Source organism: Acanthochromis polyacanthus, chromosome 9 (genome assembly GCF_021347895.1).
Source record: "Acanthochromis polyacanthus isolate Apoly-LR-REF ecotype Palm Island chromosome 9, KAUST_Apoly_ChrSc, whole genome shotgun sequence".
NCBI lineage: Eukaryota > Metazoa > Chordata > Actinopteri > Pomacentridae > Acanthochromis > Acanthochromis polyacanthus.
In genome coordinates this window covers 17,586,787-17,604,301 of record NC_067121.1, presented here as the reverse complement: position 1 = coordinate 17,604,301, position 17,515 = coordinate 17,586,787, and the positions used below count along the sequence as shown (strand labels likewise).

The 17,515-nt window shown below is 40.4% G+C and overlaps 1 protein-coding gene across 18 annotated transcripts in view; it reads right to left on the bottom strand.

The window, feature by feature from the left end:
- The window catches only part of epb41l3b (erythrocyte membrane protein band 4.1-like 3b), a 66,747-nt gene that overhangs the window by 17,626 nt on the left and 31,606 nt on the right, over positions 1 to 17,515 (bottom strand). For 7 of the 18 annotated variants that reach the window (XM_051953463.1, XM_051953461.1, XM_051953457.1 and 4 more), the window contains exons 4-16: positions 13,054 to 13,158; positions 12,716 to 12,758; positions 12,527 to 12,602; positions 12,087 to 12,305; positions 10,632 to 10,719; positions 8,898 to 8,942; positions 8,152 to 8,304; positions 7,540 to 7,637; positions 6,349 to 6,524; positions 5,837 to 6,033; positions 4,806 to 5,390; positions 3,456 to 3,509; positions 86 to 121 (exon numbers count right to left, since the gene is read on the bottom strand). In XM_051953463.1, coding sequence (XP_051809423.1) covers positions 86 to 121; positions 3,456 to 3,509; positions 4,806 to 5,390; positions 5,837 to 6,033; positions 6,349 to 6,524; positions 7,540 to 7,637; positions 8,152 to 8,304; positions 8,898 to 8,942; positions 10,632 to 10,719; positions 12,087 to 12,305; positions 12,527 to 12,602; positions 12,716 to 12,758; positions 13,054 to 13,158 — 1,875 coding nt within the window. The remainder of the gene's footprint in view (positions 1 to 85; positions 122 to 3,455; positions 3,510 to 4,805; positions 5,391 to 5,836; positions 6,034 to 6,348; positions 6,525 to 7,539; positions 7,638 to 8,151; positions 8,305 to 8,897; positions 8,943 to 10,631; positions 10,720 to 12,086; positions 12,306 to 12,526; positions 12,603 to 12,715; positions 12,759 to 13,053; positions 13,159 to 17,515) is intronic. The other 11 variants (XM_051953459.1, XM_051953458.1, XM_051953462.1 and 8 more) reach the window with 5 other exon arrangements.

The window sequence follows — 17,515 nt, the reverse complement described above, 5'->3', positions numbered from 1 at the left end:
GACCGATGGTTCATTTCTGAGTGGCTCAGTGCATCTGATGCTGGTGTGATGCACTGAGCAGGGCCCTGAATCGAGCCCAGTGTACCTGAGTCTGCATTTCAGAGTCCTCATCAGCTTCCGACTGACGGCAAGTAAAGAGGAGAGCACAGAGACAGTGAGACAATAGACAATAAAGAGGTATTAATCAGAAGAGATGCAAATGAGGGGAGGGGAAAGAAAAGTAAGCCACAAGGAACAACAAGCAAAGAGATGGGGGAGGAAAAAGAAGGTGGCTGAGCAATAGAAATAATTTGTCAACAACCTTTCCTGAACAGCTTTGTCCACTCATAACCTTAACAACTCTTAAACTGCAGATCAGTGTAGCTTTGAATTTCTCCATGTTAGGTGGCATACATAGGGTGTACTAAGAGCAACAATTGTACATTTGAATCGTCTACAAACTGGTTGGTTTTTCTGTTCCTTTTCCAAAAGCAAAAGTGGAAAGAGCAAGCTAAACATCACTTGTCTGCTCTAGAATACATTGCAAGAGTTGGTGTAAGATGTTTAGCTTATGACAGTTTCTCATTTACAGTAGTAAAAGAGAATCTTGTAATCTCAAAATAAACACCAATAACTAACTACATGCCAGTAATGCACCAATTTACCAATTCAACTACATAATTTTGCAGGTTGATGGTTTACTAAAAAGCCTGAATTCTGCATTTTTCATTTTCATTTTATTTATTTCATTGTTTTATTTATGCTTTTATTGCTTGATTTCAAACACTACTGTTCAAAAGTTTGGAGTCGCCTAAGCAATGTCATGTTTTCCATGAAAACTCACACGTTCGTTCATGTGCTAACATAATTGCACACGGGTTTTCTAATCATCAATTAGTCTTTCAACACCATTAGCTAACACAATGTAGCATTAGAACACAGGAGTGATGGTTGCTGGAAATGTTCCTCTGTACCTCAATGTAGATATTCCATTAAAAATCAGCCTTATTCAGCTAGAATAGTTATGTACTACATTAACAAGGTCAAGATGGCATTTCTAATTCATTTAATGTTATCTTCATTGAAAAAACAAAACTGCTTTTCTTTCCAAAATACGGATGTTTCTAAGTGACCCCAAACTTTTGAACGGTAGTGCATATATTTCTTGTTATTGAAGCACAAATTAAATTTACTAAATCCACTACGGTGTTTCTAAGTGTTTCAGTAGAAGTCAACTGGATTTCTCTTTTTGGTTTTTGAGGACATTTTACCTCTCAAAGAGGGTTCCTCAATTCTTAATGAATCACATGCCACATGGTGGTGAAACTGTCTCAGGAGGGATCTCTGGACTGCATGATAAGTATCTGATGGATGGTGTTGTAGCCCTCATCCCTGTTTATAACACAGTCCTAACATCCCTCCCCAGAGAGTTTTGTCACTATTAACACCTCAAGCCATGTGAGTCTTGGATCTTTAAGAAGCCATAGGCCAAGTGATTTAGGGGTGAGTGACCCAGTCTATTCCAGTAAAGGAATCCTTTTGGATGAGAGACGAAAGGTTTTCAAGAACCAAAAACAAGTCCAGCTGCCTTCTACTAAAACACTTAAAATCACCATAACCTGAATGACTGAGATTCTACACAGACATATCTACCATATACCCTTTTCAGACATGTACTCTGTTAATCAGACATCAAACAGAACAAGTTGGCTGCTTGTCTGAATGCTCAAGCTGGTCGCCTATCTGTAAAAGTTGCACTCTCACCAGGTCACCTCAGAACTTTTCCATTTAACCTTCAAACACGGTGAACAGTTGTGTGATGCGATTTAGGAAATATTTTTTCCACATTTCAGCTCCAGTATTCATTGGAAAGCATCACAGAGAGACGTAATACACAGTTTGTGTGCGAAATTCATAAAACATCTATTTCACATTTACCCTTCAATCTCAAAGCTATTAGGCAACCAAACAATACTCATTATTAAATTATGTATTTTGAATTTATCCCCCAAAATATTTCAAGAGGAATTGAAGTTTGTTTCTTCCAGCTGCTTGGAACAATTGCCTCTGAGTTACGTTAAAACCTGCAGCATGAAACAGCAGCAGGATCCACGTGTGTCTCCAAAGAGAGAGTTGTGCACATTTGTTGACGTACCAACAGGTGTACAATTAAATTTCTTACAATTATAAATTATCGCCAAGATCAGCACGGACACAGAAATAATGGTAGATCCCAAGATCACAGTGTAGACCAACAGGTCTTCACATCAGACAGGTGAAATGTCACACAGAATGGCAGTTTGGTTTCCTGCTCTATGGTACTATTTAATCGTAGTTTCTTACAAACATGCAGCCTCAGACACCAGTAGGATCAACATGTGTCTCTAAAGAGGGAGTTGCATGCATTTACACACAGAGCAACAGTAGTAACTACATAAATCATGTTTATCTATATGATATTCCAACATGAAAAAAGGGCCGATCAGAATCTAGCAGCGGCTGTGAACTTTTCTTCACCTCAGCCAGGTGAGCCGTCACACAGAGTTATAGTTTATACGCTGCAGTTTCATATATTGTCACATTGCTGCCATCCTCAGGCTGAACGCTGAGCCTTCAGTTTCACTGTTTAACAAATCACAGATAAACTGGTCTGTCAGCTGTTTGGACACTTTGATCAGCTGCTATTAGTTCAGAGTGAGTCTGTTCTTGCATTATTATGTACTATACATCACTTGATGTATTTCCTAGTCTCACCTGAATTATTTGCTCTCCAGCAATGTGGATAATCTGCGAGAATGAAGCCGTGAGGAACATGATCAGATAAATGACTTTTGTATAAAAGGCTGACAGAATGCTGTCACTCTAATGGACTGATGAACCCAGTAACATTCCATGTGACATGTCTGAAATAGGATATGATGAGTCCCCACTGTGGGACAGTTTAGCAGCCCTGTAGATCTTTACTGTACGGTTATCTGGACAAGCATCCACACTGACAATGGCAGCCAAGGTCCATCGTAAAACCCCTTTACCCCAACCTTTTACACTGAACTACAGAAGTCATCTCAACTAGCTCATGAAACTTGCATTAGGTTAATTGCAACTGCCAGAATCTGCAAGTGACATTTGTCATGTAAGATAGTAAAATCAAGGGTTTGACAGAATGCTAGAGGCTAGAAATGAGAAGGCTGATTTTCTAGATCTCTCTTTGAAATCAAGGACTCATTCGTTGAAAAATTGCTAAAATGTATGACAGATGGACGGACATTGCGTCAGAAACGGGTACATTTAAAACTGTTTAGAATACATGTACAAAAAAAATAGTGCATGCACAACACGCAGGACTTCAAGTGCAGAAATTCTACTAAATAAATGTCTCAGCACAGTTTACATCCATGATTCAGCATAACTTTCCTTTTCCTTCTGTGCTTCTTTTCTGCCATATAAATATATAATATCTTTCTTAATATACAAACCTCTGTGGCAGTCATCTCTCCATCAAAGGCAAAGTCAGTTTGTTCGCTGTCAGTCTGCATTCACACATCACATATCCATAGCGTTCCAAATGGAAAGCGAGAAAAACGAGAAGAACCCATCTTGTAAATGTTCGAAAATGCATTCATCGTCGACAGACAATCTTCATAACCACAAATGGGACGAATGGGAATGCACTGGTTGTTGGTTCTTTAAGCTACACACTATCAGACAACATTACATATTAGAACTGCAAGAGAACAACAAAAAAATAAAAAGCAAATGAAAAAAAACAAGCAAAACAGACTCAGAGGAAGTTGAAACCTTCGGTCAGTCACTTTGATATTTCAGGGTGCTATTATTAAATTTGGGTTGGATTTGGAAAGGCTACTTCCTGGGATTTGACTGTAAATTCATTCCAGGCAGATATGACATGTGCTGTGTTGTCATTACAAACAGCACCTGACAGTAAAAATTGATCTTCCGTTGCTGAGCAGTAACCTGACTTTCAGGCCCTCCCCCTCCTCTCCATGCATGTTTACACCAGGGGTGATCTGGATGCATTTAGCTGTCAAAGTCTCTCTGCATCATAGCATGTGTTATACTACAATAATCATTTGGTACCCCAAAATCTGTTGCCTGATGGAAAAACATCACATTTTGACGTTCCACACACTGAGCCTCTGCAGTGATGCGATGAAGAGTCCTTTTCAGAACAAGTTCAACTGACATGACTCATTTTAATTTGTGTAATGCAGAGAGACTTGGAGCATAGATTAAAAAAAAAAAGAATGTGTTCCCATGCAGCTGATGTTGATGATTTTTTATACTGTAAAGCCTTGAATGTAAATGGTAATACTGAGATGGGTTAGGCACAAAGCTGGGTTTTTAGTATGGCACATGGTGAAGGATTAGTGACAAAATGAAGACAGATGACATATTTATATCCTTAGAATTTGTAATACACATGCTCAAACATTAAAGCATTTACACAAATTGTTTTACACTTCAGTACCATTCCCGGTACTTTTCCAATTTGTGTCTAACCCTCTCCCTGACGTGGAGTGAATACATGCCAATCAAATATGAAATGGAGAGACTTGCAGGTTCATCTCTGTGTACTTGTGATGCTGATGAGTATATAGTCTACAGGATGAGAGCGTGACCGGGCAGAGATGAGGTTCTGAAAGTAGGAGACTGACAGACACTGGGACACACTCAGTCTCCAGGTCAGCTCTGCACTGGTAAAACAGTAGAGCAAGATATAGAACAGGATAACGGGTTAACCGGTAACGGGCTGTCACTCGAAGCCAGAGGTGGGTACTGGAACATACAGACATACGCACACACACCTCTTCTTCCTCTGAACTGTCATGGTCATGGTAGCCCTGGGCTATGGAAGCGGTCAGGGAGGCTGCCTTGGGCTCCAGGTAGCAGAGGCACAGCGCCAGTGGGAAGGAGAGAGTGAGGGCATAGGGGACAGAAAAAGAGGTGGAGAGCAGAAAGAAGAAGATGAAGAGGAAGCAGGGGATGAGTGACGGTGACTTAATAGGGAGGAAGTTCTGCGCGCACTCAGGGAGGAAACGCATCTCTGACAGATCGGGGAAGGTGATATAGCCATCCTCATCCAGGATGGAGGACAGGTCGGGCAGGTGCAAGGAGAAGGAGAAGAGTGTGCCACCACGACTCTTGCCCTGCTCCAGTCTCTGCTTGCGGGCTGAGAGCAGCAGCGCCTGCTCCTCCAGCAGGGCGGCTTTGCGGTCAGCATGAGCTTGCCGGCGGCGGCACCCAGTGCTGCTTTTGGCTGGACTGACTGATGAGGCCCGCTTACGAGCGTTCTCCCTGCGCCTCCGCCGTATTTTAGTTGATGAAACAGGGGATGAGGGGAGTGAGAGCTCTGAAGGAAGGGGGTCGGCTGTGTATACATGAGGGGAGCACTGATGGTGGGAAATTTCAACGGAAAGATGACGTGTGTGTGTGTGTGTGTGTGTGTAAATGGAGAGAAGCATGGGGGGGGGCAAATACGCATGAGCACACACGAGTGTAGTTTGGGGTCAAAGGAAGGACAAGAAAAGAACAGCTAATTAGTAAAGCGCACATAAAATGAGAAGCATTTAGGCCTAGTCTAATGCAGAGGGTTAAGCTCAAAGCAACTAGAAAATTGTCTTCAGCCATTAAGAACACTATTAAGAAAGAAAACAAAAATAAGATCTCAGAAATTGCTTAAAACGAAAGTCATGGCAGCTTTAAAGAAACATCATCCAGTTCCTTAAGTTGATACCTCTCTTTGAACCAAAAGAAACACAAAACCAATCCCTTGAAGGTTAGTTCATTCAGCTAAATGCAGCTCTGGCTGCACTGAGTTGGTCAGACAGCAGTTTACCTTTGTGTCTTGTCTGAGTGGTGTTGTGGCCACGGCTTCTGGTGTCTCTGCTGCATCTTTGTGAGTGTCCTCTTGCTCTGACTTGTCTTCCTCGACCTTCTTCTCTGTTGTTACTGCGGTAATAATGTCTCCCTTGGTGATTACTTTGGCCACGGCATTGTCCTTCATCAGAGTCTCATGGTTTTCCATAATGGGAGCTGAAAACCCAGAGGACAAAGATGGATGAGTCAGTGACATTTCATGGACACCAATGGCATGTTCTGTAACCAGGAGAAAATGCGACGAGCGGCATAAAGGGTTTGATTTGTTCCTGCATTTTTCCACATTGTTGTTATATGATACCCATTGTTGTTTTGTTGCTGCACTACTAAAATGTGCCAAAAGTTTTAGCTCTGCCAGCTTTCAGGTGGAAGCCTTTTCTTTTGAAAGATATAAAAATAGAAACAAAGGACTGGTTTTGCACTTTCAGCAAAGGATTTTGTGGCACTTAACCAGCACAAACTGTTCCTTACCTCCATCTAGGCTGCGGGACATGTTGTAGCGTTTGCTAGAGGAGCGTTCGAAGAATGGAGCAGGTCTGATGATCTGAGAGCTGGCCCTACGGGTCTGAGCCTGTGTTCTGCCACTGTAGCGAAACTTGGAGCCGAGGCTCAGGAACTTCTTTGGGGGCGCCTCAGGGGATACAAGTCTGTCACAAATCACAAACACTCCCATTAATCAAACCAGAAATAAGGCAAAGATTTTATCCAAGCTCTGTAAAACATTACAACGTATATTCATTTGAATACTCCCTGGAGGCCACAGACTCTGCTTGCTACTCAAAACAACCCAGGAGACAGTTTTTTTTTGTTTAAAGCAGCACTAACAAACTTTGTATGTTGCCCTAAAAGTTTGAACACGGCTTCCGTTTCACTAAAAGAAATCACATTTGGTCATTATCTTTAAAGCCGTGTCTACAAGGCTGGCATGACTGCGATCACTCAATACCACAAGAAGAACATTTAATATCAGCAGTAGGGTTGGAACAGTATACATACTTGTATTGAAAGTTTTGGTGCAGCCTTTGATTGGCGAGCATGGAACATGTACCAAGTGAATGCAGCTGCTGCCTGCTGCACTTGCAAAACATTTTTCTGTGTGCAGAAATTAATTTGATTCCCTATGATTCCCCACAAGCAACCTTAAAGCCGCTGTATATACTGAACCATTATTTTTGTGTATTACCACACTTTCATCATCAGTTGGTGTTTGTGAATGCTGCTCTGTGAAGGCTGTTTCACCAATTAACCTGAACATGTTTTCAGACTGTGGGAGGAAGCCAGAGTACCCGGAGAAAATCCATGCATACACAGGGAAGATCACAGGAAGGCCTGGACGTGAACTGGGGATCTTGTAGTTGCAAGGCGAAAACGCTAACCACCAAGGCACTGTGCAGCCCATGTGCAGATATACAATCTATACTTTTTTTCCTCTTCTTTGATTAGACAGAATGATACTGTTTTCTAAAAAGTCAAAGTTTTAGTTGGTGGTGTTGGTGATAATCCCATCCCCAGGTCCTTTGTTGGTGTTGCTCTTGAACCAATTTTCCAGCCCGAGACCCAGTTCATTGGCTGTCAAAATGTGGAGAACTGGTTCAAGATTGAACACAGGCTCTAAACCACCCCTGGACTGCCTTTGCAGAAAAAATAGAGATTATTTCTTACCTGAAGAAGGTGTGGTGTTCCACGCAGACCTTCCAAAGCCTTTTGGCAGCACGGTGATTGGGAAGTTTGAAACCAATTGTGCTTTCAAACTGCTCAAACTGCAAGGTAGACCAAAGATTCACTATATTATTAACTACGATGCTGAACTAAATTTTTTTCAACCTCTTTCCATAATGTGTTTTATACTGAATTTGCTGAATTTTACTAGTTTTTGTTTTCATAATTTTCTTAATACAAAAACTGTGAAATCACAGTTTTTAATCTAAATACAAGTAATTCAATAATTTCCTAGTTCCACGTCCCAATTTAATATTTCTACTTTCCTACTGAAAATCAGCTGCACACTGCAAACATGAGAAAGAGTAGATTGTGATGTATGTCAGGCAGCCAATAGATTATAAAACATAACTGCATCACAGTTTTGCATTGTACAACATTAGAGAAGGGAGGCCTGTATATGTGGATTTATCATGCCAGAAAATGACACTCATCCTAACATTTTAGATGCATCATTCATGTGTTGTTAACAGGAGGCAACATGAGTTACAATTAAAGGATCTGATGTTTCAGCCGATACAGATTATGTTTTTATAAAACTGTCATTGTCTTTACCTCGCCAGGCCTGATTTTGATGTAAAAGTTATTCCTCTTGTAGGATATCTTGAGGATTTTGGGCCAGGCAAATCTGTTGATCCGCAACCTGTCTCTGTAGATGAGGAGGCCACTTGCACAAACTCCCAGCATGATCTCCACACCTTCAGAGTCCTGGGAACAACACAAAGAAAAAATAAAAGTAAGTTGGAAGAAACCCCTTTAAAAATGTCTCACTTTCATAGAGCAATATCAGGTCCCTGACAATCTGAACAGAAGCCACTGATCACAACATTGCTCTTCTTTTCTGTGGTCTACAAAATCAAAACGTCTATTAACGCTACAGGATATCAAGGAGGTGCTTAGGCGTCAGTGCACAGCGGGACAAAGAAGAACCAAGTCGGTGATGAAAACAGGCTTAAGCAGGCAGGTGGAGAATGGAATCGGGCATATGGTACTCTACTCTGGTCTATGCAGTCAGTGGTGATGTTGAATAAAGACTGAAGGGGCACTGACTGGCAAAAGCAACAGTGAGGTTTTGGGAAAAGGCGGATGAAGCACAAAATAATGGTCTTCACTGCACAAAGCATTAGATGAGAGAGTGAAACCAATGGCAATGTTCTGAGAGGGAAGAGCTGATCCAAAGCAGGAATAACCAGTCTTAAGTAATTAGTGGGATGTTGAATGAAAATGGCAACTTTGTATGTAACCATGCACAAGTAGAAACCACACACACACACGTAAGCACATGGAAAGCAGCCTCTTACCTCTCCCTCAGCTGGAGCCAAGCTTTCATAGAGACTCCCTACCAACTTTGCATTTAATGAGAGAGGAGAAAAGACAAAAGAGGAATGCTGGTCTAAAATGTACACATTTTTCTTGTGTATCAACGCTACGACACACAGAAGCAACTCTGAGCAATGACGTCTAATCAGTCTGATCATGGCCACTTTCTCCTCTCCGTCATCTCTAATCATCTAATCTGTGAAGGCAATATCCTCCCAACTGCTCACAGCTAGACCCTTCTGACTTTCGAAGCGCTGTTGATTCCAATTCACACCAAGAAGACCGATGAGTGTAATTTTCTCTCATGACAGTGGTTCTGCTGTCTGTTGTACTCCAGCTCTCTCTTTATTGTCTGCATTATAAAGATGTGTTTGATTCTATGTAGCCAGCGGGACAGAAACAGCAAGAAAGCCATGAGTCGGATACCTCCACCTACTACCATGTTAATGCCCACGATCCCTGAGCGGCAGCAGTGATATAATGTCAATCAGCTGGACAGCAATGGCATGTTGAATCAAGGCGTTACTGTGGCAGCCATGATGTTTCTGAAGCAGCGATGTGACAGCAGCAAGTGTTACTATTGACTGCATGAGTGAAATATGTTAGTTTTAGATCTCATATAGCGAATAAGAGAACTCTCACATAGAGAACATGTTTTAACTCGCATAATCCTTAATCTTAACCTTGGAAAACCTCCGCCATTACTGCAGGTGTGAAGGACAGTCCAGTACAGTTAATTTTTCTTATTTATAGAAAATAGATGAGGAAGAATTATACTACTCTTATCAGTGTACGGTAATCATAAAGCTGCAGCCAGTCCGTGGTTAGATTGGTAGTAACAGGGCTGAAACGGCTCTGTTCAAAAATAACAAAATCAGCTCCCTTTCACCTGTAAAGACATAGTATTTTAACAAGGTCATTACGTTACGTTTCTTCACCAACTGTGCCCATTACCAGCAGAGAACGCAGTGCTTCGATTAGTTGTATTTTGCGGTTGTATTTTGATTGGCAATTAATGGATTTGAGTTTTTTTTTTTTTCAAGAAAAAAAGGTCAAAGTTCTCCGATTCCAGTTGCCTCAGTTTACATATTTTCACTTAAAAAAAACAACATTTCTATGACAGTAAATTGAATATCTTTGGTTTGTGGATAAAATGAGATATTTGAAGACATTGTGTGCTTTTTGACACCAAACGATCCTAATAACCAAACCATCAATAGAAGAAATAATGAAAAGAAAAACTGACAATGAAAATAATTGTTAGTTACAGCACTGTAGGCTGCTCCAGACTGAGAAACAACGCCAACATAATCTCTCACAAAACCACAATTGGTCATTTTTACACCTCGGGTCGTTATACAGATTTTGTTTTACAAATTAATCAGACAATGTGTCGATAGGGGAATTTAGTTACACAGAAAAGGGCTAGCCGTCTATAATCTTAGTGCTATTTATTGTTCTGACATGAGGATGGTAACTTCTTCAAGAAAGAAAATGACAATTTACTAAGTGGTCAACATAGTCCTTTTACAAAATAATACATAGAATAACGCAACATTGAAGGTGCATCTCAGAGACATTATTTCAGTGTCACCGGTTACCATGGACTGTGTGCTGGAAAAAACCCCAGTAAATACTATGTTTGACTTGTGAGAGACATTTAAAACGTTAGTTAAAATTGTAAATGAGATCAAAATGTTGTCATGACCTGTTACCTTAGCATGGTGGAGGTCCACACCATACATAGACAGCTTCTTAGCATTTTCCAGGAAGTGCATCTCTGCTTCAGCTGGTGTCATCCCCCTGACAAGACAGGAAACAACAAATCAGATACAAACAATTAAAATGAAATGATCTCTGTTCAATGCAACACTTGAGAGAAGAAATCATCTCCAGTAATGTTATAACAGGAATAATTCATGGTATTAGTGCACAAAAGACTTATAAAATGGTTGGTTGTATGGATGCTTTTAGCTGAAGCTCTACAGAGTAACAAAAGTGAATCCATTCTTAGTATAGATTTTCATTACTGAGATCCTAATCCTGGCACCGCCATTCCCTTGTTGCACTCATCGGACTAAATAGGACTGTATCAAATTACACATAAATCATTGTAATACAGGGAGAATGGGGGGCTCAGACAAAGGACAGCCAGCTAGATCCATTTATAGTACAGTACAAATCCAATATCCGCAGATTTGCTGCCTTCCATAACATGTTAATATTGCAGGTTGTCAACATTTACTCGGGTACACTTGCTGACTTGAAGCTGTTGTATTATTTTATTTATTATAAACTAACTTTATCCAAAACCAGTGTCTAGAAAAACTGTATGTAAAAAATGTTGCAAAACAATCTGTCAACATATGACTGCTGCGTGAGGATCGTGTTTGTCAAATTCTGCATGTGCACAGCTGCATCATTTGAACCGAGGCTATCCAAAACCGTACTTTCATAAGTACAGTTGTATATGTTTTTTACTAAGACGTCTATGTCCTTTTACTGTCAACAACCCAAATCCAAATGAAAAAAGCTCTAAGCTGATAAATACCTTAAATCAGAGGTGTCAAACTCATTTTAGTTCAGGAGCCACATGCAGCACAAATTCATCTCAAGTGGGCCGGACCAGTAAAATCAGAGCATAATAACTAATAAATAACTCAAATTTTTTTCCTTTGGTTTAGTGCAAAAAGCACGTTCTGCAAATGTTCACATTTAATGAACCTTCTTTTTAAACAAAACAGTATGAACAACATGACATTTCTTTAAAAAAATAAGTGTAATTTCAACTGTATTATGTTTCAGTTTATCACAACTTACAGATCACAGAGTATCTACAAAGACACAAAACATTTAGTCACAGGTGTCTGGAACTGAACAATAGAATAGTTTACTTTATGATCAAAATAATTAGAAATTATTCAAAATTCAAAGCTAATTTTTACACTTTGCAAAGTCGTCCCGCAGGTCAGATTGGACGCTCTGGCGGGACGGTTTTGACCTGCAGGTGATATGTTTGACACAAACGAATCCTTTCTCACATCAGCAACAGATGTTTAATTCTCTGTAACATTATTCTCCTCGCCTGTATGTACAGCTAGTCAAGCACTGTATCAAAAGCTGCACAGAAAGTTCAAGCTCAGAGTTTAAGAAATGATGCCGAAACTAACTTGTAGGTCTTGTGAAGTTCCATGACCTTCTCCTCCAGCTCTTTGGTTTGGTTGGGTGCAAAGCGCAGCTCGCTGATGTAGTCGCTGCCCAGCTCCTCAGGGTCATAGTCTCCTAGTTCAGACTGCACTGTGTAGGAGCCCAGCACCGTGTGGGTGGCAAAGGAGCAGGGAAGGCGACCCGAAACTACATCATCCCTTAGCTGCAAGCACAAGTAGTACCTGTGAGAAGAACAACAGAGAAGACAAAACAACTGAGTCATTTTGTTTTTGTTTTTTAGTTCCAGTATCTGGATTTTCTTTCATGATTCTTTGCAAGCATTAACAGATTTATTAATAGCTTATTTTTTTATTAAATAACGTACAATTTTAGATATGGCATGAAAATTGAAATTAAATTTAAAATACACTTACAAAAGAAGACGATAAAAATGCAAACTGACCTTGTGATGTCCTCGGTCAGCTGGGAGGGGTCTGGTGGGTAAAACTTCACGTTGAAAGCAAAGTTCCAGGGACCAGCTGAGATGGAGATATCAAAATATTAAAATCAGCATTTTTAAAACTACTTATGCCTCACTTGGTGATAAAGAACAAAAGAGTCAACAGTGGTTTTCTTGTATTCCTGCACTTACTCCTGATCTGCTTCTTTAGCTCCTTGGAAGGATCCAGCCAATTCTGCAACAGACAAAGACAGATACAAAGCATTTATGACGACCAATTCCAGAGGAAATTACTAAGAACCCCAGTTCATAAAGGGAAGACTGTCACTGTCCAAGGACAGTAATGCCTGGAATTTACTCAAACACTGTCTTTGAAGAAGGCTCAGCAAGTTTAGCAGAGTTATCTTATAAATCCAGACAGTAGAAGACACATTTGTACTATTTTCCTACTTTGTAATTACATTTAAAAAATATGGTAGTTATTATGAATATTAACACATTGAATGGCAGATTAAAATGCTTTAGATTACCTTCTGATTTTCCATATCTCTGTATGTTATGCCAAAATAGTCTTTCTCCAGTAGGTTGAGGTGATCACACACTTTATCAAAGAGCACATGGCCTTTGACTCGTTTCTGTGAGAAGAAAGAACAAAGCACACTGAATGTAGTCATTTGAAGCTTTCACTGATGTGCATATTTTTCAGATCTGTGTACCATTTTTTTATTAGGAAAAAACTGCACAATCCTGCACCCTCACTGCTCACTTCTGAGGTGAGCCCTTCAAAATAAACAGCTGCATCGAGGACCATCATTTATTTACTTGCTTTAGCGAGCTCTCAAAAACACACAAAATGTTCTGTTTTGGCTGAAAGAGCAAACATGAGGTTCTTCATGCACGCCCACATCATGCGCAACTCTTTTGTTTGTTTCTCTCCTGCTCTCTGTGCTCACATATACTGTATTATAAACCAGACAAATTCCCAATCAAGTTGTTCTTATTTACATATTTTTTGTCTCCGTTTTCAGACTACAAAATGAATATTAATAAGTCACTGAAATGCAGCTGATTGATAGCCTAGCCGCGCAAGACCCATTTTCTGAAGGCACAAGGGTCTAGGACCGCTCGACAGGGAGTGAGGCAGGCTAAAAGTTTGTCTTTCAAATCACTCTGCAGCAATTTGGTAGGTATACAACCAATCAGTGCAACGAATAGGCTGACATAGTTCCTAGAGCGCCGGATTGTGGCTAAGTCCCATTAGCTTCCCAACCAGCGGAGCCAACTGGTATATTAAGGATTTGCCATATCCCGTCGGCATAAGTCCAAATACGTCTTTCTTCTCAATGAAACACTTCAGTGCCGTCCTTTGTTTATCTTTCAAGTTGAATTTTAGCTTCAAATCTTTAAGGGCTGTGGCCAAAGCCGAGTCGAAACATAACTGTTTATTGTGCGCCGGTTGTTTCTGTCAGAATCGTCGCGCCTCTCTCGTCACTTAGTGACGCCTGCCTTCTGACTCTACACTTCATGGTGATTCGTCCGGCCAGTTTTAGGAAAATCCAGCCTCGAGCCTCATGGAGGGTAACTAGACCCACCCTGGCAGAGAATTAAATTTGTTGCCGTGGGTTGTCTAGCGTGGCTAGGCTAGCTGATCAACACTACATGTCAACAAAAGAATGTCCGACAAACCGTTTTGCAAGGGTAAATAAAATGGCTGCCTCTTGACTATCCTAAGAAAGTCTACAAAAGGCCAAAAAAAAAATAAATAAAATTAAATAATTAAAAAAATACAAAACAATAGAGAGACACGTCCTAAAACGGGACACAGTATGGGGCCTTTAAATAAAACACACATTTATTTATTTATAAAGATTAACTGAGTGCAAGTCTCATTTAATAAAATCAACAGAATGATATAGCACACTATACTACTGCATGACAGGGACTCTTCAGCACAGGTTAACCATCAAGGTGTCAGAGTCAAAACTGACCAGCTGGGCCACTCTGGATTGATTCCTTCTTCTATGAAGCATGATGGTATAAACACACCTTCAAATTCCTGAGCTAAAGTGAACATTAGCTATGTGAGTGCTTTACACCAATCGAATGCACATCTCTGAGTGACGGCCATTGGCTCGAGCTTTGTCGTCTCCCCCACTTAACGAGGCTGGACCTGACGGCCTCATTTAGCCGGCTCACAAAGGATATTTTAAGCACTGAGTCATCACAACACAAAGTCAAAGCACGCTCCTTGCAGTGGGAACAGGCAGTAAACCACCGCCTTAGCTTATTTAGGCAGCAGGAGTCACAGCGTGTCTATGCATCTGACGCAGTCACATGTAAGCAGAGTAGCACACATATGTTGTCAAATGAAGGACTCCAAGAATGCAAACGCACAAATTTGGAAGTCTGGGGTAGCCGCATGGTCTTTGACACATGCACACACACACACACGATTTTAACAAAGCTGTCGGTGACAGAGAGTTCATGCTACCAGAACATCAGTTATGTCAGACTACGGCTGCCTGGATGACAGACATACACAAACGGTTGTGATCTGCAAACCATTTAGGATCCTGCTGAGGATCAAATAGCTGCCGAAGAGATAGCTAAGGCGTCTAAAGAAAATAAGGTAAGAGAGGAACAGATGCAGCTGATTGATCTGGTAGGCACTCTGCCTTCCTCTGGGTCGCTCCAGAAAAAGAAAACGGCAGGAAACTGGAAGGTAAACTGATCCCCAATTAGAAAAGAACCCATCAATCTAGATCCATTTCAGGATGCTCTCATCTAAATGCAGAGAGTAAACAACAGCAGCAGCTACACTAAGTTTAAATATTTGCAAAGATTAGAGAAGAAGAAAGAGGAGTTTTTAAGTCAAAACACATATCTTCAATATTAACTTACCTGTTAACTATTTTCTGATTAAATCACGTAGACAACATATTTTCCCAGAGTCTTGGTGAAAACTTCATCAAATGCCTTCCTGTCTTTAACCGAAGGTCTACAACATTGCAAACTATACAGCTTACAACGAAAACAGAAAAAAACACCCGTCATTTATCTCATGTAATTACAATAAACTCATTTAAAAGACAACATGTAGCACGACAAGGAATTTTTCAAAATTGGATGGACAGTGTATCACATTAATTAAAAACAACAGCACAGTGAGGTGTAGGATTTGCTTTCTTCCTTCACTGAGATCTAACAGCCTTTGGAGTCAAGAGGAGGCGGTTCAAAATGACAGGAAATACTTAGGACAGACATCTTTTCCCCCAGGGGAAATTGAGTTGAGCTGGAAAACTACAATGTCAGAGGGCATAAAAATGTCAAATCTTGATACTCTTGATCGCTTTCTCATGGGACCGGGAGAAGGGAAGAGGACTCCCTGCAATTATCTGAGGGTCTTCTGACCTCAACAGTATTATGGTGTCAGACACCATAAGATAACCGAGCATTTGTCTGCTGTTTCACCTTCAGCTGCTGGAAGTTGTCATACAGCTGAATTTTATTTCAAATCCAGGAAAAAAAAATAGTCTGTCTGACTGTGAATGTACCTTATTGGTTGCTATCACAATTCCTGTGTTTTGTGACCAGGCCACACATTAGCCCCCGTTTTTGTTGCCTCTCATTTTACTGTAATAATTCCAATAATGAACAAGAAAAGAAATCAGAGTGTAAAATTCCACCAAGGCTGCTCAGTCGTTGTATGATTTACGACGAACGAAATCTTTTAAAAAAAAGTGTGGTCTGCAGCAGTCAATTTGTTGTAGGATTGCAATCATGTGATCGTCAGCAGGCAGCTAACATAGTGTTCTCATAGTTACAGCGGCGCTGTGCCGCTATCTCGCAATGATACAGAAATGCTTAACAAATCCGTGGATCCAGACTATAAGCTGCATCACTGTCAAAAATCTAATTACTTGGTTCTTGTGTCATTTCTGATCTTCCCTGAAAATTTCATCCAAATCCGTTAGTCCGTTGTTGAGTAATGTTGCCAACAGACAGACAAACCAACAAAGATCGTCACATGAACTCGGCGGCATTCTTTGGTGGAGTAATAATGAAAGTTTTTCAGTCAGCGAGTGACAATTAGTCACTTATAAATAATTTACCCATGGACTCAGTGGTGATCTGGTTATGAGTATTGTTAGGTTGCAAGCATCACCAGGTGTGACTTGTTCCTACTGCATCACCACTGCATCAGTTAGCACAGCTTGATTTTGTACCAAAAAGTTGGTCTACTAGTGCCATAGCCTTGTAATGAAGAAGACAAAACTGCTATCCAGACATAACTGTACAGCTCAAATGTTCTGAGTCAATCTAAAGTTGCTAACTTATCTGTTTGCATTTACTTCACTTCATAGCCAACTTCAAGCTAATGCCTCTGGGGAAGTAAAATGCAATGTTTCTGGTAAATAACCACACACATTATAATCATTACCTGATTTGCCCCAACCAACAATCAAAGATATTCAATGTAGACAAAAATAAATGACAAAAATATGTTAAATTATTGTACATAAAAAGTTCTGAGAGTAGTGAATGTGATTTTTTGTCATTTTTGCTTTGTAACTGCTTTGAGCTAGCATTTTGGTCAAATAATTTTCTGTGGACTGGCTTGTTCTTTAAGTACCTGAAAGAATAGCAATCTTATCAAGAAACACACGTTTGGGCAAATCAGAAAAATACAGTTTCAAATGCAGTCATTTTCTTACACTCAAATCCGGTTAAACTTAATTCAGACCAGCACATACACACCCCAACATGCAGCACACAGACAACATGCTGTGCTGCTCTCCAAAGCTATATATTTTGAGTAATGGCATTGGACTCTTTTAGCTTAGCAGTCCTGTCATACAGCCCCGGCAATGCTGCTGCAGATTAAGTTTGTTGGGAGCAAATGATAGGTTTTCTGGACAGAATAGGCAGTCATTTCAGTAATCCACATATTTGTTCTTTCTGATTCTGCCAGTCTTCTTTTCACATGCTCTG